Source organism: Nannobrachium achirus, assembly GCF_963921795.1.
Source record: "Nannobrachium achirus genome assembly, chromosome: 16".
In the NCBI taxonomy this organism is placed as follows: domain Eukaryota; kingdom Metazoa; phylum Chordata; class Actinopteri; order Myctophiformes; family Myctophidae; genus Nannobrachium; species Nannobrachium achirus.
The window spans coordinates 20190515-20212931 of NC_137823.1; the positions used below are offsets into that span (position 1 = coordinate 20190515).

The 22417-nt window shown below is 41.9% G+C and overlaps 1 protein-coding gene across 1 annotated transcript; it reads right to left on the minus strand.

Annotated features, from left to right (window-relative positions):
* Positions 1–11807: 11807 nt before the first annotated feature.
* On the minus strand, positions 11808–13962 carry LOC308300175 (C-C motif chemokine 13-like). Its single transcript, XM_080743976.1, has 3 exons — positions 13769–13962; positions 13167–13281; positions 11808–12004 (listed from the first exon to the last, which is right to left on the minus strand). Exons 1-3 carry the CDS (start codon positions 13839–13841, stop codon positions 11914–11916), a joined length of 279 nt encoding a protein of 92 aa, XP_080600102.1. The 5' UTR covers positions 13842–13962; the 3' UTR covers positions 11808–11913.
* Positions 13963–22417: the final 8455 nt, after the last annotated feature.

Consider the following 22417-nt stretch of genomic DNA (forward strand, 5'->3'; position numbering starts at 1 on the left):
ATAAGCGACCGTAGGTCACTTATCTCCACAAATAGGGCAAAAATGTGTTTTGCCAAAATCTTCCTGATCCATGTTGATGACATGAGTGTAGACATACTGTGTAGTGATTTTCGTGATTTTAGGGCATAATCTGTAGGAGCAGTGTCCAAAAATGTGTTTTTAAAAATCGGCCTGGAGGTGGCGCTATATGGGAGAGATTCATGTTGATGGGATGAGTGTAGACATACTGTGTACCGATTTGCGTGATTTTAGGGCAAAAATTGTAGGAGCAGTGTCCAAAAATGTGTTTTGCAAGAATCGGCCTCATGGTGGCGCTAGAAGAGGGCCATGTGAGAAATGAGGGGTGGGGTCTCCGCGCCGGCAAGGCGGACGAATAGGTACGGGCCCCGGCTGTCCCGGTCGCTCCTAGCCGGAGTTACGGCATTTTATGTGAGCTGCAGTGTAGGGGGTCCTCCACTGGGGGCGCCACCACTTTTGCATCCGTTCTGGAGCACCAGGAGTGGGTGGTCCCCGGGAATTCCCCGTGAGCAGCCCCGTGGGGGTGGTCATTTGGTCAGTTTAGCACATTTGGTCATTTTTTACATCTGGGGGCAGGTCCCTGGAGCTCCGGGGGTCCTTGGAGGTTGTAGTTTGGCAGGTAAGGAAGGTGTGTGCAAAATTTGGCATGGATCGGGGCAACGGTTGCGGAGATATGAGCAGGGCAAGAGTGTGACGTGTGAGGTGTGACAGACAGACTGACGGACTGACACTTTGTGCAGGGTTTGATAGTAAATGCGACCTACGGTCGCAACTAGTAAGACGCCTCAGGGCGACAAGCGACCTCGCCCTAAACTTCTGTTTAGTGGTTCCCCTGACATCACAGTGACATCAGAGCATGATGTCAGAGCGGCAAACCCATAGACAGTAAAAAATGTGTACACGTCCTAACAAACGGACGGATGGACGTATACGGACAAGCTGTGACGCTTCTGATAGTAAACTGCGACCTACGGTCGCAATTATATCCCCTCTTTCTACTTTCTAATATGTTAAAGTACATTGTCAGGATATAATCTGTTAAAGTACATCATTGTCAGGATAGACTTAGAGAGAGGAAAACAAACAAAAGTAGATTAACTGGTTAATACTAGTTGACTGAGTGACCTGTTCCATTTGCCATAAAACAAAGCTTGGTGTTCGCCCTGGTTGTAGGCCTACTGTGTGGAACCATGGGTGCCCCCTATCCCCAGAACCCTCTACTTTGTCTTGTTATCTCTGTCAGGCAGGAGGCTAGCTGGGAGGCAGAGGGAACTCCATGGGCATGAAAGGGATTCTGTTAGTGACATCACAGTGAAGCCAGAGCGTGATGTACGTGAATAACACTATATTGTGTTCAAATATAGTGTTAGAGTGCTTTAATTTATTTTTTTGCAGAACCACAAGGTTCACAAATTGAGTCAGTTTCCTATAGTGGTTAAGTACCCTGTGCATTTCTGTGCCTTCCTCTTCAGTCAGTAAAGTGGGTTGGAGGAAAACCATGACATGTCAAATGCATTCTGACCAGAAGAATACAATGTAGGCCTACAGTAGCTAGAATCAACGGTGCATGGAGGCCTAAATAAGATGCAGTCCAACAGTCCTCCATTTCATGTACGATTCAATATCAATAAGTGCATGTTTTACTGTCAAACAGTGTCAAAGTTATCCATGTTTTGCGACCAAACAGGAAGTGTTGAGATGTAGCCCATGCATGCATGTATGTACAGTATGTATGTGTGGGTGTACAGTGTATATACATGGATGTGTGTATGTGTGTACACTAGTATACTATGCGTGCATGCATGTATGCATGCATGCATGCATGTACTGTATGTATGTATGTATATGTTTGTATGCATCTAGGCATGTATATGCAACTCTCTGTGGTGACAGGATGTGTCATGTAAGCCTGATGAGACCATCAAAAACCCCTCTTTGCGGCTGTGTGTGTGTGTGTGTGTGTGTGTGTGTGTGTGTGTGTGTGTGTGTGTGTGTGTGTGTGTGTGTGTTTGTGTGTTGGGGCGGGGAGTAGCCTACCTAGAATGAAGGAAACAAAATGTGGCCAAAGTCACGTGTGTGGGGCATAGTGGAAATAATGAACCATTAACATACGTCATCATGGCACTTTATTATTAGGTATCTGCAATACATGTATATGCAATATGAATTAGATACACATTTTATTAAGAAGAATAGATAATAAGACTTATCAGTCTAGCCCAGGGGTGGGCACTTATTTTTTCCATGGGGTCACATAAACAACAGAAAATATTGTAGAGGGGCCGGGCCAAAAGGCAGTGCTCCCCGCAAGATGTGCTCCCCGCAAACTAAACATAAGGCTTTACCTCCGACTTCAGTAAATAAATACAGTCAAATTTTTGTTGAAAACCCAGCATCCGACAAAGACTTTTCTTTTTTTAGCCACTATAGCCATTTTTGATGGGTAAGGTAAGGTCGTCTTGACTTGTGACCAGTCTGACCACCTGCTTGTTATTGAGACAACATCCAATAAAACGTCAAAATAAAAGAAAAAGAAGCTTTAGTCCATGCATGAGGTAAAATTAGAAAGTGTGTTATTTTGTATTTGCCATTAACCCTACAAGAGTGAACCAAAGGGCCGAATACGGCCCCGGGCCGCACAATGCCCAGGTCTGGTCTAGCCCATGTTGTGTAATATGGCTGGGATACCACAATTATAATAATTGAATCCTTTGCGGTATATTTTGTCACTGGACATTTGCACATAGTAGGTAAAACTGAATCCATCCTCATTGGGTCCAATCTCGGCAAGGTTTACTTCACAGTCAAAGTGGGTGACAATGTTATCACAAGAAAAGATGAAATTACCTGGTCTACAAGATAAGCCACACCTAAGATACCCATGTACCTGTCAAACTACTTCAAAAACGTCAAAGACTTCCACAATCACAACACCAGAGGCAGCTCATGTTCAACCAAGATTTGGCACTAAACAAAGGGTTAAATGCGTTCTACTGTAATCGTGCCACAAACATATGGAACACCCTACCAACTGCCTTAAAGGAGAGTAAATCCCTACCCTTCTTTAAAACTGCTCTGAAATATTATATAACACCTACAGGTGGCTGCAGCTCGAAACTGGCCCCTGTAAAAAGTCAAAGCCTACCACCCAATCAATCAATAAATCAATCAATGGATAAATGCTGAGGACTAGTTTCATATTACTATTTATTAGGAGCAGTGGGCGAGGCCAAATACATATTATGACAAAATGACAAAGTTTGAGAATCACTGATATATAGCTCCATTCTGCAAATGTCTTCTAAATCCTAACAGTTTTATGAAAATCACACCCGTGTGAACTGAGCGGTGGTCGTGGGGGGGGGAGGGGTGCCTGTGGGGGTGGGGGGGGAGGGAGGGGTGCCTGTGTGTGTGTGGGGGGGGGGGGGGGGGGGGGTGTGTGGGGGGGGGGGGGGGGGTGGGGTGTGCCTGTGGGGGGGGGTGCCTGTGTGTGTGGGGTGGGGGTGTGTGTGTGTGTGTGTGTGTTGCAGTTGATGCTCAGGGCAGGCTAGACTCAACAGCACCTCTCTGGTCACCCAGGGTATCAGGCTACACCAGAGGCTACATACAGACAGACAGACAGACAGACACACACACACACAGACACACACGGCCACGCTATGGAGACGGTGTGACCACCGCTCAAAAAACGTATGTTGCATGGAGCTATAGAATGGGACGCTCGGTAGACCAATCAGATGCGGGACTCCCACTTTCCCACTGCAGGGGGCAGAGTGCCTTCCACAGTTCCACAGTTCTGCACTTCCGCCAGTCCTGTTTTACCAATACTGCAGCGGGAGAGGTTGGTTGGGAGAGGAGGTATCTAGCTTTTTATATCTGTGCTGGTATTCGTTTTGAACAGGCCGTGTGATCCAGTCTAGGCGTGGCCTTAACCGGAAACAAAGAAGCGGCCGCTTTGTTTTGGACCCCCGTGTTTGTTTCTCCAATCCCTAATTAAATAGCTCGAGAGGTGTAGTCTTGGCAGTCACAAAGAGTTGGACTAAAAGATGGATATACAAACAAACCTTTCCAAAATAAGCCAAACTATACGCCGCATCAAGGGGTTTATAGGTAGGCCCTAAAATTATGCTCTTGAGCGCGGGGATTATTTGGTGTTAAAAACTGGTTTGGTAGTCGCCCGGCAATGGAGCTGCGTCTGCCGCTGTTGCCGAACCTCTGACCCCCTCCGCCCCCGACGACCACCACCACCAGTGGACCAGCTTGTCCACCCCCCACTTTTAGTTAAAGTACGCACCCAAATACACACACACACACACACACACACACACACACACACACACACACACACACACACACACACACACACACACACACACACACACACACACACACACACACACACACACACACACACACACACACACACACACACACACACACACTCTTTTATCCGGCTCACCTCTTAGGTGCCGGCGCGCCATCTCTATTTTGAGAATCTGAAAACCCCTCCACTCTGGCCAGAGGAAGCATCATGTAGGCCTGTGAGATCACAGAGAAAATATATTTTTTTGCAGGTGTGTGAGTCATAGTGGAAGAAAGTAATTCATGCTATATATGAAATAAGAGCTCATGTGCAATATCCCCTATTGTATAGTGTGGGGAGATATCACGGTAATTGTGACTGTCAGGTCGCAAGTTACTATGAAAACCTCCACCGGCTGTCTGTCGGTCAGTCCCTCTGTCTGTCCGTCACATCACGTCACACTTTTGGCCCTACTCTTATCTCCGGCACCGTTGCCCCTATCCATGCCAAACTTTGCACACACACTCCTTGGCTGGAAAACCACAACCCCCGTCCCTGATTTCTCACATGCCCCTCTTCTAGCGCCACCATGAGGTTGTGAATACATGCGACCTGACAGTCGCTTATCTCCCGATTAGGGAGTCTTACTGGTTTATAATATTTGGTCGCTATTCCTTTTGTGTTTTTTTTTTTTCTTTTTGTCTCTGTACATTTGCACATACTGTACATGAATTTTGTTATTCCTAACTACTAGCAAAAGTGGGTGCTATATTAATACATTGGGGGAAAACATTCTGGGAACTCAGATTAGGGTTAAAGTGTCTTAACACCGGGACCGCACCATGACCTTCCGATTCCGAAGCGGCCTCCCACATGAGTGAATTACATGAGTGCCACATGAGTGAATTAAGTCACATGAGTGAATTAAGTCTCCAACTACGCAACCCTTTGTTTTGTAATTGTTATGATGAGGTATAAACGTGTTTTCATTATGAGTATCATGCTGTGCCCCCGTTTTCTCTCTTCTCTGCTCTTCTTAACCCATACGGTCTTGAAACATTCTAGAATTCTAGTAACAACCAATTCCTCACACAATCACCCTTACTAAATATGATTGCCTGTATTAATGCTTTGTTTTTCTTAGAGTTTATAAATGTTGCGGTCTTGCGGAAATGGGTTCGACCATCTAGGAAAGTGGCAGGGCCAAATTTATGGTAGACTCTTCACCACTAGAGGGCACTATTTACCAATGTAACCGTGCTGTAGTGTAGGCAATGGGGATTAGTGATTGACCTCACTCTGTAAAGAGGTCAATTCAAGAATACTCACCAGCGCTTTCTCTGGCATCGCTGCCTTCTTGTGTTCAAATATTACTTATTAAATATACTCTGTGCTTTCATCTCTGTCTGCTGGACCACAAGGTTCACAAATTGAGTCTGTTTGAGTTTCATATAGTGGTTATAGTACTCTGTGAATTGCTGTGCCTTCCACTGAAGTCTGTAAAGTGGGTTGAATGAATAGCACCATGCATTCTGAGCAGCGCACCGGATGTCCATAAATCAACCTATAGCAGGGGTCTTCAATGTTTTCAGGCCAAGGACCCCTTAGCTGAGAGAGAGATGAAGCAGGGACCCCCTCTACATATTGTATAAATGTGTGATGAAGATTTTCATCAATTTCATAGATAGATTCATAGACTTGTTTGTCATCAGTCTAGGTTGGATTCGTGTTAATGTGTTTTCAGACATTTAGCCACTTCAATCATCGATACTTAGTAAACATCTGTACTTAGTCTGCTCTTTTTCCCCTCTACACCAAAGCTCGCAGTGCGAGGCGTTGTGAGCTTGTAGATCTGCTATTTTTGGCTAAAGTTCTCAGAATATGGATACTAGGGTTCAAGTTGTTAATATAAAAAGGATTGGAAGATTTGGAGGACCCCCTGTAGTATTTCTGAGGACCCCCTAGGGGTCCCGGACCCCCTGTTGAAGACCCCTGACCTATAGAACAGTAACACAATGTAGCTACAGTCCATAGATCTATACATTAGGTACAGTCCAACAACAGTCAGGCATTTCCGGTACAATATATACATTTGATACACTATAAAAAAGTGCACATTTTCGGCAAACAGTGCAGAAATGTACGTATGTACTATGTAATATGTGTATATATGTAGTGCATGCGTGCATGTAGGCCTACATGCAGACATGTATGCAACTCTCTAAGAATATTAATATGAAAAACCCCTCGGCTGTGGTGACAGGATGTGTCATGTAAAGCCTGATGAGAACATAAAAAACCTTATTTGCGGCTGTGTGTGTGCGCGCACGTGAGCACGCGTGGGTGGGTCATAGTGGAAATAAGAAGCCATTTTAAAATAGGTTTGTCATCATGACACTATTCTATATTAAATCAGCAATACATGTATCTGAAATACAAATAAGATAGGATGGATAAATGTAGAGGACACAGTTCACATTATTAACTATTAGGAGCAGTGGGCACTGAGCTAAATACATTTTTCACCTGCAAATAGTATCAGTGATATGGCAGCTGTTTGTGGCTATACTGTAGTGACATAGCTGAGACATGGACACTTACAGTACAGAAGAAAAAGGCCCTACAGGCTAGTTGATTACAGAATGCTACGAATGGCACTTGATGTCCCATGGGCGGACCTCATCAGATATGTGGACCTTTAGGGAGGCCTCTCGCGAGTCACAGACAAGGTCAGAGAGAGAAGGATGAGGCCGACAGGTCACTGAGTCAGGCACCCGGAACCGGGAGCTATTGCAAACTGTCTGACACTGTGGGAGCCAGATTAAGAATTCACAAAACGTGAACAATATTCACACAAAGATAAACTCAGATAGACGGCCTGCTGGCAGAATGCACAGTGTGGTACTGATCGGTGATGTGGTTTGAGAGATTAGCCACACACACACCCACACACACACACTCTTCTATCCAGCTCAGCGCCGTACCATAACTATTTGAGAATCTGAAAAAACAAAACAAAAAAAAACACTCCACTGTGGTCAGAGGAAGCATCATATAGGCCCGTGAGAGCACGGAGAAAAAGAAAAAGAAAACTGTTTCCAGGTATGTGTGTGTGTGCGAGTCATAGTGGAAGAAAGTTACCATGAACACATCAGCACATCATTCATCATGATACTCATAGTAATTCCTGAAATATATGAAATGCTAAATAAGAGCTCAAGTTGTGCAATATTGCCTATTGTGTGGGGAGATAGCACAATAATTATTATAATAAGTTGGGCGCCACTCCAAACTCCAAACTCTTTGTTGTATTTTTTGGCATTTGTTTCTCTGTACATTTGCATGTACGTGAACTGGGTCCTCTGCAATATAGGCATTGGGTGAATACCCATCCTAACTACTGTATTAGGAGCAGTGGGTGCTATTAATACAATGGCCGATTAGGGGTTAAAGTGTCTTGATGCCAGGAGCGAACTGGGACCTTCTGATTCCAAACGGCCTCTCTACCGTTATGCTGTCCTACCATAATGAGTGATTTAAGTCTCAAACTACCCAACCCTTTGTTTTGTAATTGTTGTGATAATAAAACATAAAAAATAATTAAAGTTGATTATTTGCAGCTATGTTTTCTCAATGAAACATGTGTGACGAGTGAACAGGGAGCACAGGAGGGGGCTGAGCACACAGCCCTGAGGTGCTCCAGTTCTACAAGTGAGGAGGATCTGGTGTCAACCTGCACCACCTGGGGTCTGGATGTGGGGAAGTCCAGGATCCAGTTGCCAGGGCTGTCGCAGATGTTTCCCATCTCGAAATATGTAATTCCAGGGAACCCCCAGAAGCATATCATTTGAGTTACAAATGTTTGCTTAAAAATACATATGTTCAAGTTTTGCACACATTTTCACAACTTTTCAAAAATAGCAGATCTTCAAGCTTGCAGTGCGGCACTCAGTGCGGCACTCACTGGGTGCTGTGAGCTTGTAGATCTGCTATTTTTCAATAGCTTAAGTATAAAATAATTAAGGTTCCTAGTCACACAGCACGCTGCACGCTTTCATGTCAAGGACCCCCAAACTGATATGTATCTGACTGAAGACCCCCATTTGAAAAGGGGTTGTGCCAGGGAACGACATAATGGTGGATTTGTCTTGATTTTTCAAAATGTTGACAAATCTTATCAAATCATGCATGCATGCATGTTGCGATGCAATACACTCGAATATTTTCTAAATGACGGGATTTCTTTTTTTAGGAATTCCTAATTTTGCTGGGGATCCCCTGGAACTTCCTCCAGGACCCCTGGGGGTCCCTGGAACCCACAATGCAAAGCAGTGGGTCTAGTGTGTAAAGGCAGTGAGGAGGTGATACGGGCCTGCTGCACATCATGATGAGTGTTGCACAACAGGGCAGCAGTCATTCAGGCGACAGAGATGACATAAGAGGAATGTGTGAATTATGCCGAATTCACACTATTTAGGCCTATAGTCCTGTCGCCAATGAATGCGGTGCAAGCCAGTTATTATAATTATAAGTTATTCTGAATGATCACCATTATCCTATGGTGAGAAACCTGATGTTTGAGGCCATCAGGCCGTGGCAGTGAGTCACTCTGATACACAACCACACTGAATGACGGCACACAATCTTATTTCAAAGAAAGGGATCAGAAATCTGGTTCTCAAAGATGACAAAAACAACATTTATTTGAAATTAGGCACTGAATTAAAACAACACTTTCCAGGTGTGTGTGTGAGTCATAGTGTAAGAAAGTTACCATGAACACATCAGCACATCATTTATCATGATACTCATAGTAATTCCTGAAATATATGAAATGCTAAATAAGAGCTCAAGTTGTGCAATATTGCCTATTGTCTGGGGAGATAGCACAATAATTATAATAAGTTGAGCGCCACTCCAAACTCAAACTCTTTGGTGTATTTTTTGGCATTTGTTTCTCTGTACATTTGCATGTATGTGAACTGGGTCCTCTGCAATATAGGCATTGGGTGAATAATACCCATCCTAACTACTGTATTAGGAGCAGTGGGTGCTATTAATACAATGGCCGATTAGGGGTTAAAGTGTCTTGATGCCAGGAGCGAACTGGGACCTTCTGATTCCAAACGGCCTCTCTACCGTTATGCTGTCCTACCATAATGAGTGATTTAAGTCTCAAACTACCCAACCCTTTGTTTTGTAATTGTTATGATTAAGTAAATCCAATTTAAATAAATTAAAGTTGATTATTTGTACAGTTATGTTTTCTCAAAGAAACATTTGTCATTAGTGAACAGGGAGCACAGGAGGGGGCTGAGCACACAGCCCTGAGGTGCTCCAGTTAGGGTATGCGGTGCAAGCCTGAATGCTTGTCCCCTTCAGTGAGGGGCCTGTTATGCAGTGGGGGGGCATTTTACAAATCCTGGAATGGTTTGGATCCTCATGTCCCCTTGGGGACATGTGATCACTTGGTCACTGCAGATCCATACAGTTATTATAATTATATGTTATTCTGAGTGATCACCTTTATCCTATGATGAGAAACGTCAGAGAGTGCTCTCCAACACCAAATGAGCGAATGTGTGTGCATTGCACTTTCTTACACATGCCTAATGAAGGAAATGAACTGTGGTGGTGCATTTGAGAACGGAAAGCTGACAGGGGTTATTTTAATGCCTCTCTCGTAACCCTGTGCGTGCATCCTGAATGCACTGAACAGATGCATAGCCCAATATACTGCATGCACACATGCTGTAATGTTTCAACATAATATAGAAGTTCTTATTTTGCATTATACAAATGATAAAAGATGAATGATCAGATGGGTGTATCAAAAGCAACAAATTAAACCCTGGTATGTTTCACATAATACAGAGGAGTGATACGTTTTAAACAACCATTTAAACAACACTCAATACTTAGTAAACTTGACCTTTGGCTCTATACTGTACTTGGTCTGCTCTTTTTTCCCCCTCTACACCAACCTATTTTTGGTGAATGTTCTCCCGATAATAAGGATGCTATGGTAGTAGGGTTCAAGTGGTTGAAGTAAAATTGAATACATGAGTGGGTTAGCATAACTAAGACATGGTGGGCTGTATGATATACAATTACACATACATGATCCTAGTGTAGAAATGCTGAGCAGTTGACCTCAATTAAAAAAAAAATGCTGGAGCTTCAATCTCAAAGACTGCTCTGCAAGCGTTTTAATCCGGTGGAAAAGTATGCACGTAAAAGTATCAATTCTGCAATGCAGAAATACTCTGTTGCAAGTAAAAGTCTGGAATTCTAAATTTAAATTGTAAAAGTACAAAAGTATTGGTATTAAAATGTACCGAATGTAGAAAGCACCTGTACTCATTATGCAGAATGTCCCATTTCACAAGTTTTCAAATATATAAAATGCATAAAGAAACGTTTGAAAATAGCTGACACAAGCTCCCAATGCTTTGCAACAACACATTGTGAGCTTGTAGATTGGCTATTTTCAATTGGCCAAAATACATAGGGATGTATGTTTTGTAATAATAATCCACATCTACAAAGTAACAAGTAACTAAAGTTGTCTAATAATTGTAGTGGAGTAAAAATATAATAGTTGACTCAAAAGTACTGAAATACTGAAAAACTTGGCCCGGGATTCTAACGCCCGGTATTCGTACCCGGGACTCCCACGAAAGTCTAACATCTTAACCACTAGACAAAGGACATTCCTATAGTCTGGGGTGGGGGAAATACCTGATGTTTGAGGCCAGTGAGTCACTTTGCTACACAACCACACTGAATGACAGACAGCACAGAATCTTATTTCAAAGAAAGAGAGCAGAGATTTATTTGAAATTAGGCACTGAATTAAAACAATACTGAGCCAAAGGCACAGACCAATTGAAATGTATTATTCAAAGAAGCTTATAACCAACATGGACACCAGTGGCCTAAACTCAAAAAGCTATAAAACAGTTGCCTGTATCTTGCTCAGACAAGCCAGCTAGCCAGCGCACAAAGACACCAAAGCAGGAAGGGAAGGGAGGGAGGGAGCCTAAACTCAGGTTCTATAAGGTAAAGGTTATCAGAGAACTGCTTAAACAAACGTTATATTGCCCAATACATTTATAAAAAAAATGGTCAAACATTGGCCAAATTGTAAAATAATATAAGACAGAGGTAAACATTTTGAAAATAGCCGATCGTATTATTTTCACTATATTTATCTGTGGAACCGAGTCAAACTAAATGTAATGCCTCAACTCCTACAATTCCAAGTGCTTTTCAGGGTGGGGGGGGGGGGGGTCTCCAGTTTAAATATGATATGTATATATTTTTTATAATAAGATTATTATTTTGGAGAACCTGAAAAGGTTGAGAACCACTGGTTTAAAGTAGCCTACAGTACCTTATTCTCAGCACGAATATACCTTTTTTATATTATGTGACCACTAGCCAACTGGTTGACCTGTTCCATTTAAAAAAAACAAAGCTTAAAGCATTGTGTTAGACAGCCCTGAATCCCCTATAGCCCAGAACCCTCCCTCACATGTTGTCTTGTTATCTCTGTCATGCTGAAGACTAGGAGGCAGAGGTCATGTGTTCTATGTTCTGGACTCCAGGACTGCGATGACGTTCTCGACCCATTTCTTGGTTGGGTCAGCACAGAGCTTGGCACCATTCTTCATTGTGAACCTAGAACAGACAGAGGGATAGAGAGAGGATTTCCATCATTGAAGGTGTTTCATTCTATAGGCCTACGTTTTTCATCGTTCCTCCGGGGGTCACAAGACACCGCAGTATTATTGATTCATGACCAATAGAAGATTGTTGTTTGATTAGCCATTTCTTTTAGGCATGCCACATCTTTCATTATATAAAATGGGTAGCTCAGAAGAACACATCTGATTTATATAATCTGGTTCGTGGCATCGCTCTATACGGGTACATTCCAGGAATCTCTGTATGTAAAGTCTGAACGCAGTACATGATGTCTGTCTGTCCTTCGCATTATCTCGAGAACCGCACCCACACTAGTTGGCCGTTTTGCTGAGGACCCAAGAAAGTGCAATTTCGAGTGTGAAGTCAAGCAGATAAAGCTGTTCTCCAGAATCGGCCCGCTTTGCACGTGCACTGCATACTGCTGACTGTACATACGTCACAATGTTAATTACATAAAATTAAAGTTAACTTCCACCTCCATGCGGTCCTAACTATGGAGGAGAGGACAGAGCAGCACCCGTCTCTATAGGCCAGGGGTGTCCACATTTTTTTTTCAAAGGGGGCCACATTAGAAAAATATTAAAACACTCAAGGAATGACTATATCTCCTGACGAAATGTAGGGCTACTTTCGGTCGGGACCATAACAAAGTCACATACATCGCAAATACAATATTTTATTTAGCTATTATCAATATTTAATATCAATGGTCTTTTGTCGGGTGTGTGCTCTGAACAAACACAAATAACTCACGTTACCAAATGCAACCAGATGTGCAAGGTTAAAAAATACAAAAAAAAAAAAATAGCCTTTCTTTGACCCCTTTAGAATGAGACAACAGGGAACAAGGGAGTCCTGACAAATTATACTAGAAAATATTTTTGTTTGACGTTGCTGGCGGGCTGTTAATGGCACAATTTAGGAATGAGGTGCACTTTGGACACTCCTGATATAGGTGGAAACCTACAGGCAGAGCTGTAGAAAGCTGAGACTGACAAACTTGAAATTTACTAAAAAGTAAACGTTGCACGTACGGTAGCAGCTGCCTTGTTTGTGTCTACAGGCAGTCGAGAGGGCCTAAAGTTTGTCCACAACTGGTAAATAATACTATTATAATATAGCCAATAATACTCACACAACACCATTGTTGGCACAATAAGCGTGCGTGCGTTGGAATGTCATCGCTTTCAACGCGGGCAGGCGTTTGGGGTAGAACTTGAAGCAACACTCGCCTGGACCATTACTGTTGTCTAGAAGAGAGAGACGGAGTGAGACAGAGACACAAAGTGGAATAACAATAATGATAATAATAAACGAGAACCACTATTCACATGAATAGTTTCTGTTGTCTACCAGTTGTGTGACGTCTTTGATTTATGGCTATTTAATATATGTCCCACAAGCTGAAGGGTCAGATTGTTGTATGTTAGTTCTTATTGGTAAACACATATTATATTTGTTTGTATTTGACTGGGTTTTAGATTGGTATTATTGTTTTTGTACTTGAGTGGGTTTTAGATTAGTATTAACGTTTATTGTACTTGATTGGGTGTTAGATTTGATTACTGTAAAATAGAAAAGCCTCCTGCAGTGGACAGGTGATGAGAATTAGCTCTTGTGCTAAAATCACTTCTCAATATCAATGCATCTGGTTCGTCCAATGTGATTGTGATGTCCATATCAAATAAATAAAACATAACATAACATAACATAACTGTCCTAAAGCAGCAGACTTACTCTGTTGTGCCAGGACATCCAGAGATGAGAACATCAGCATGCAGACCACGAGAATAACTGCTACCTTCTTCATCCCTGATGTTGTTGTCGTCGTGGTAGTTGTAGTCTGTCAGTCTATTTATACGTGTCAAGTTGTAAGTTGTAACTATACGTTTCTCTCTCACACACATGGGTCTATGCAGCTAGCAAGGTAGCGTGACTTCTGGCGGAATGCCTGGTGAAGGTCGTGAGCTGCTACCGTCACACTGGCGTACTGTATATATATATGTAGGGGTGTTGTTACCCCTACAAAGGAAACAAACTGTGGTGGTTTGTCATGAGTAAGCACTACGCAGTGTGTGCATGTGCATCCTGACTGCACTTGTCCTACACAGTGACAGTGTGCTGTAACATCTCATAACATAAATTAGATGTTCTTCTTATTTGTACCATTATACTTTTAATTGTTTGATATTTTCCTGTATCCCCGCTTTCTAGTCCTATAGCCTACTGTATGTCTGATAGCTACACCAATGTCCATACTGTACCGTAGTCTAAATACTTACAAATGGCAATAAGGCAAATAATGCAAACACAAAGAGGCACACACACTCAGACCTCCCTGGCCAAAATATCCTTTAGGATTCTGATAGAAAATCCCATTAAGAATCCTATAAGAATCCTTTACAGTTTTGGAACAGATCCTATTAGATATTTTCTTATAGGATAATAATCCTATAAGAAAAATCCAATAGGATTTCCCCTAAACAAATCCTATTCAAGTTTTTCTTATAGGATTATTATCCTATAAGAAAATATCCAATAGGATCTGTTCCAAAACTGTAAAGGATTCTTAATGGGGATTTTCGAAAGGATTCTTCTATCAGAATCCTAAAGGATATTTTGGCCCTGTACAGACGTAAGCAATTTACCCCGAGTGAGAGGACATTATGCTCTGATAATGTCCTGTGTTAGGGGGTGATCGGACGAGGCGAAGCCGAGTCCGATAACCCCCTAACACAGGACATTATCAGAGCATAATGTCCGACCCCGAGTGGTAAATAGCTTTTCTACCACTTTTTTCCGTATACATGAAAGAAAACACATAGTTGTAACTTGCAAGGATCTTAAGTTACAATCATTATTGCCTATAAAACTTCCGCCATAACAACAAATAGTGCCACAAACAACATCTTCTACTCACCACCAGATGGCGCCAACTCCATGCTGAGACAGATGTCTAGCTTACGCGACCGAGTATTTCCCGGTGAATCTGTGCGCAAAGGTGGGGGCCGATGGGCAAGGAGGGTTGCAAGCTTATGAGAAACAACTAAAATAAGACCTTAAAACCTGGCGAAAACAGTTGCGTGCATTAGCGCAAATGGAAAACATTCAATTAACTTCTGAAAAGCCTACACGGCCTTTAAACAGCGTGCATACGGTGCATTAGATGAGGATAAATGAAATCATTAAATGGAAATCATTAAATTAACTTCTGAAAAGGCTTCTTCTAAGCCTACACTATATAGCCTACTAAAAACGAGTGAATCTTGCCACACGTGAATAATTGTGGTTCAGTGGTTGTAAACAATAACACAGACAATATAAAATCCTTAGTCTAGTTGTGGGAAGAAAAGGATATCATCATCATCATGGCCCCAAATAACTTTTAAATATCTTGCAATTGGAGACGAGTCTCTTACTAAATCGGCAAGAGTGCCTCTCATTTTCAATACATAAAGGCTAAGCTATAGAACCTCTCCATCATCAGCAATAGTCAGTGGTGGTGCGTGTCCCCCAGACCCCCACACTCCCAAGCCCCCACCTTTGCGCACAGATTCACCGGGAAATACTCGGTCGCCTAGCTTACAGCTAAGCTAACGTCAGTTAAAAGCACCGTTCCGGCCGTAAATAGAGGCTGTTCGCTTCCAGAAAGGCATAGGTTCAGAGAAAAGGGGCTTTAAAGTTGGCGGATTGCATTGGATCCAAATAAATCGGCGACGATAGTACGCACGTTAGTAAACAAAGGACCGCTGCGACCGTCATTTGTTGGTGGGGGGAAAGGTGTTCCGACCATAGGGTTCCGACTCCCTCCTGAAGTCCCCGGATGCGTTCATCGCGTATTGATCTCGGAAATGTGCCTCATTTGCATGTACATCCGGGCATTTCACACATTCCGGCTATTGTGGCCTCATTTACTACTGTTTTAAGCCAATCACAATCCAGTATTTGAACACGTGACTAGAAAAAGTGGTAGAAAGACATACATACACCTATTTTTTAGGGTTATTAGTTGAATGGGCTACCTAATATCTATTAATTACCTTATTATTTGTAATCCTACAGAACCTTATACAGGACCAAAAATAATCTGATAGAGATGAACATTGTATATGAATTTTAGAATCCTATTAAAAAGATTCTATTGGTAAACTGGAAAATGATATCGGATTCTTAACCCTGCAAGGCCCGAATTAAAAAAAAAATAAAAAAAATCAGATGGTGTTGTAGGAGTCCTAATCACAGGAAAATGTAATTTTAAAAAATTAATAATGTTTTTGTAAGATTTTATAGCCATAAATCATAAATCATAAATCATGCTCTAATTTGCATTTTGGGGATATTTTTCACAATATTAACATATGCACGTGTTCTAGACATTCTAATGATCATGAAAAAAAATATTACAGGCATTTTACTTATGTTTTTGTGAGGAATAGCTTCAGTTAAAAAGTGAGATGTTGTTCGTCCAGACGCTGGAATTTCAAATTCTCTGGGAGGTGTGAATGTCAGTCTCTGTGGGGGGTATTTATATGCAAATAAAGTGGCCAATGGCATTGTAATACTAAACAATAGGATTTAATGGTGATGTTAATGTGAAAAAAGAACAGGAAAACTAATTATAACTTTTTAAAAAATGATTTAAAAAACGTTGCCAAAAAGCAACGCTGGGCCTTGCAGGGTTAAACTAATTAGTTGAATCTTCAAAGTTCCAATATCATCCTATAGGGTTCTGTTGGAACCTTTGACATTTCTACAGGGTATATTGGAAAATCCTACAGTTCCAATAAAATCCTATTGGAACTTTGAAAAATCCTATTGGATTTCCAAAGTTCGATATAACCCTATAGGATCCTATTGGAACTTTGCAAAATCCAATCAGATTTTCAGATAGAATCCTATAGGACTGTATTGGAAATTTGTAAAAACCAATATGATCCTATAGGATTTTCAAAATCCAATAGAATCCTATTGGAAATTTCAAAGATCCTATAGGATTTTTTGACTAGGGTTAGTTGTGTTTGTAGGCCTAAGTAGGCCTATAAAATACATATTCCAAATATGTATTTTTATAAAATACATATTCCAAATATGTATTTTTACTTGAACCACAGCATCCCTATTCTGGGTGGAAGGTTCACCAAGAATAGGCGATCTACAAGCTCACAATGCGTTGTGAGCTTGTAGATCTGCTCATTTTGGTGAAGAGAGTTGGGGTAGATGGAAAAAATAACTCATCAAGCACAGTGCAAACCAGGTCTGTTTTACTAAGCATAAAGGGTCAAAGTGGTTACACCTACTGAACTGATATTGCTGAATTCACCAAAGTATTCTGAGGCACCCCTGGAGTGGCGTCATGGCACCCTAGGGTGCCATGGCACCCGCATTGGGAAACCCTGGTTTAGAGACCACCTTGGAAAGTGGCAGGGCCAGATCTATGATCTCTTCACCACTGGAGGGCCCTCTTTACCAATGTAATGGTGCTGTAGTGCAGGCAATGGGGGTTAGTACTTGACCTCGCTCTGTAATGAGGTCAATTCAAGAATACTCACCAAATCCTTCTCTGGCATTGCTCCCTTTTAGTGTTCAAATATTATAGTGTTGTTGTTTTCCGACTTGGGCTTCTATACGCACTAAACTCCGTGCTTTCATTTCTGTTTGCAGAACCACAAGGTTCACAAATTGAGTCATGCAGTTTCCTATAGTGGTTACTAGTACTCCGTGCACTGCTGTGCCTTCCACAGCTGTGCTCCTCCATTTCACGTACAATAGATACATTTGATTCAATATCAAATGTGTAAGTTGCATGTATGCATGCATGTAAGTTGTAAGTACAGTATGTATGGTACGGCTGTGCTCAAAAGTATTCAACCCCCCTCTGCAAATCTGGTTTATTGGCTAAATTAACAAACTGCCAACTGAATGAAATATATAAATCATACAAGAACAATGTAAATAGCTCAACAAAAGTTCATTTTTTTTTTCAAATTCAATGCTAAATGCCACTTTCAACGCCTCTTTCACTTTCAATTATTCAACTCTTAATTACACCTGAAAACATCTATAATCAACTGCAATCGACGAATCAAGTGCTTAAATAGTTGCAACAGATACCCAGCATAAACACTATGGTGAGAATATGAAACCTCCTCGGCTGTGGTGACAGGATGTGTCATGTAAGCCTGGAGAGAACGTCAAGAAAACCTCTTTGTGGCTGTGTGTGTGTGTGTGTGTGTGTGTGTGTGTGTGTGTGTGTGTGTGTGTGTGTGTGCGTGCGTGCGTGCGTGCGTGCGTGCGTGCGTGCGTGCGTGCGTGCGTGCGTGCGTGCGTGCGTGCGGGTCATAGTGGAAATAAGAAACCATTTTAACATACGTCATTGCTACTCTATAGTTATATCTGCAATACATACGTGTATGAAATACAAATAAGATATACATTTAATTAGCTGTTTAAGTGGTAACAATTAAGCCATTGGTAACTAGTTAATATTAAGCGGTTAATTTATTATAATCTTTATTATAGTTTTTCGGGGCGGAAAGGTAGGCTACTTAGGCTACATTTTTTAACTAATGATGCCAGAAAGAAGCCGCCACACTACAGAGGTACGGTTGCTTTATTGCTGGTGATGGAGCTGCCTTGCAAAGGTTTAACCCTAACATTGAATGAGCTTGTAGATCGGCTATTTTAGGAGAGTAACACGTTGCTATTTTGGCATTTACTAATGTGTGAGTGTGAAGTATAAATCGTTTTTTTTTTTTGACAAAGTTGTCAAAAAGTCTAGTGATCTCCAAACTAAAAAGCAGTTATAATTTCAAGATGAGTATTTGAATTGGCCAGACAAGCAATAGAAGACAACAGAACTTCAGAAGATATTTCTATAAAATAAAGCATAGATTGGCACACATACATTCAGTGAAAGCAGTTCAGAACTTCAGGAGAAAAAAAATATATATATATATATATATATATATTGGGACATGGTCTGAAAATAATTTCAGTCTTGTGATTCTTTTTGGCTTTAACCCCTGTAGACAACTTGGCTCCTTTCCCCCTCACCACGAAACCTCTTTGCAGTAAATAGCCGATCTACAAGCTCACAACAAACTTGTGACTTGCTATTTTTGCTTATGTTCCGCAGAAGAGGGATGCTAGGGTTCAAGTGCTTAATAAAAATAAGCAGCACACCTTCACCTTGTAGTAACACTTTGGCTATCTCAGTCACATTGCTCATTCATCATAACCATATGAACCCTAGCATGAACATTTGGTGAAAATACCAGTATCTACAAGCTCACAAGGGATCACATTGATAGCTTGTAGATCTGCTATTTCGGCAAAGACATTTGGTGTACAGAGAAATATTGGACATTTTATAGTATTGCATAACTGGACAAACATTGTTGTTGAAACACGTTTTTATTAAAAACTCCCATTGCATCATGGTTTCAAGTTGTACAACTTTTGTATTTATTATTGCTGTAACATGACCATCTTTCTTTCCCCAATACATACACTTAAGTCACATCCTTTAACCACTTGTAAAATGTGATCAGGTGGGGACATTCCCATGGTTAAGGCCTGCGTAGGCCCGCATAGTCGATGAAAGTGATGTATGCCTCTTCAACCTTCCCAGAAGTCCAGGACAGGATCTGCAAGCGCCTAGAAGATTCTGCTTCTGTGACACAGAATTGAGTGATGTTAATTTGCCATTTGTGTACACATTTGCTATACTTATTGCTGCAAGTGAGATTTATTTGTGAAAATAAGAATTTAAATGGCTCTGTATTCCCATCTCTCAATTTCCCTCTCAATGTGTTAAAAGAAATGTCCATAAATGAGCTGATTTTTGCGGGGTTCCTGGATTAAATTTATAACCCAACTGATAATGTATGTGGGTCTGGGGACCCCTAGGTTGGTCCCCATCATATTGATTGATATTAAAACAAATGGACACACGTTTGTAACTCTGACAGTGTACCCAAATGAACCCTTACAGGTGTGGTTCCATTTGTACACTGTCAAAGTTATGGGGGTCCTTGAAATTAAAAAATGTTGGACAACTGCTCTAGCAGGAATGATTACTATCAGAATACAAGCTCACAATTGAGCTTGTAGATCAATCAATTGTGACAATGCACCATGTCATGTTGTGAGCTTGCATCATCTATTTCTGGCTAATGTTCCCCCCCAGAATATGCATGCTGGGGTTCAAGTTATGCACTGGCAGCACCTTTAGGAGTTTGATTGCGACCGTCAGGGAGCAGTTTACTATGAAAACCTCCACCGGCCGTCCGTCCGTCCGTCCGTCCGTCGGTCACACGTCACACCTTTGCCCTGCTCATATCTCCGCATCAGTATGACATCACACCACATGTGTACACAAACCTTTGTGTACGTTGCTGTGGCAACAGTCTGTTGTTGCTGGTCTGTTAGTGTACGTTAGCAACCCCCTTAGCAACCATGGTTTTACCCTAGCAACCAAATGTTTACCCTAGCAACCAACTGTTTACCATAGCAACCATGTTTTTTTACCCTAGCAACCAACTGTTTACCATAGCAACCAGATACGCAGAGCAGGGATCTCCATATATGGGCATAAACAGGTGACATCACACTGATGTCAGATACTCAGAGCAGGGATTTCTCCATAATATATGGGCATAAAAGGGATTCTGTTAGGGATCTCCATATATGGGCATAAAAGGGATTCTCTTAGGGATCTCCATATATGGGCATACAAGGGATTCTGTTAGGGATCTCCATATATGGGCATAAAAGGGATTCTGTTAGGGATCTCCATATATGGGCATAAAAGGGATTCTGTTAGGGATCTCCATATATGGGCATAAAAGGGATTCTGTTAGGGATCTCCATATATGGGCATAAAAGGGATTCTGTTAGGGATCTCCATATATGGGCATAAAAGGGATTATGTTAGCTGTTAGTGATCTCCATATATGGGCATAAAAGGGATGCTGTTAGGGATCTCCATATATGGGCATAAAAGGGATTCTGTTAGGGATCTCCATATATGGGCATGAAAGGGATTCTGTTAGGGATCTCCATATATGGGCATAAAAGGGATTGTATCCCAGATGATGCCCTGTTAGGAGATCCACACTAACAGAATCCATGTATGGTCCTACCGACAGCTGCTATAAGCCAACCCTGGCGATAAGGTCTGAGTCGAAGAAATGCTTCTTTCCTGGCAAGAATTGCCCCTTTATACTGTAGGGCTCGTTTGTGTATTGTATGACATCACGCCACATCATCGGCTGAGGACTGTGTGATGTCATCATATCTCCATATATGGAGACATAAGTTGCTCATGCCCAAATATGGGCTGGTGAGGTCAGACTTAGTGTGATGCGTAGGTTATCTCCATATATGGAGATTCAACTTCAATGAGTAACCATGGCAAACTGTCAACTGCCCGTATGTCTTGATAATTGGTAAAACAAACTTTTGGCCTATTTGTGGAGATAAGCGGCCAACAGTGCCGAGGGAAGTAGGGGTGCTGGGGGTGCGGCCGCACCCCCTCCCCCACGTCCCACCGCACCCCCCACCGCACCCCCTAAAGGGGGGTTGGGGGAAAAATATTGCCGATCGGCAAGTAGAGGCTCTGACATCAGTGGCGTGAAGTAGGAGCTATTGGCTACTTCTATTTCCAGTACAATTTCAAAATAAACATGTGTTGAATGATCGATTGTATAGACAAAAAAAAAAAGAAAGGCTCTTGTTTTGAAATGTGCTTCTGGGCACTGTTTAGACAGGAAATGGCTTTCAAAGGACTTCCCTTTTAACTTGTCTAAGCGTCTGTCTCTCCGTGCGTAACATATGCGTCATGAGACATGGACTCGGGTGAATTATAACAATACGGGCATAAAAGGAATATACAGAACACCAAGACAACACAACCTAGGCTATGAAGGCATTACACATCGCCCTCTGCTAGCCCTGGCGTCCTCACTGGTGAGTCGTGGCTAAAGACTTGTAATGATGAATGCTATGTTATGCTGCTGTGCTGCCTGGCTAGGCTAATGTTTGGGCTAGCTAGTGGCTAATGGCTATGGTGTACCAGAAGTTGACCAGTTGTTTCCTAACTCGGCGGACAATATAGCATCTAATAATATCCTGCTGGCTGCAATCAGATCAGTGGCATATGGCCACTGTGTGCGCATTTTTTATATGTCTCCGCACTGTCCACAGCCCGTTTGGAGAGGCAAAGGGAAAGTTTAGTGTGCAGTTCCCAATTGTGTTACATTTAGCTAAAAAATAAACCGCGGAAACCCGAATAAAACATGCAAAAAAGGTTATAAAACACAATTAAAATCCGCAAATAACCGCAATTTTTCGCGCGCGCGCGCGGGGATCGTGTCGCTTCGCGCG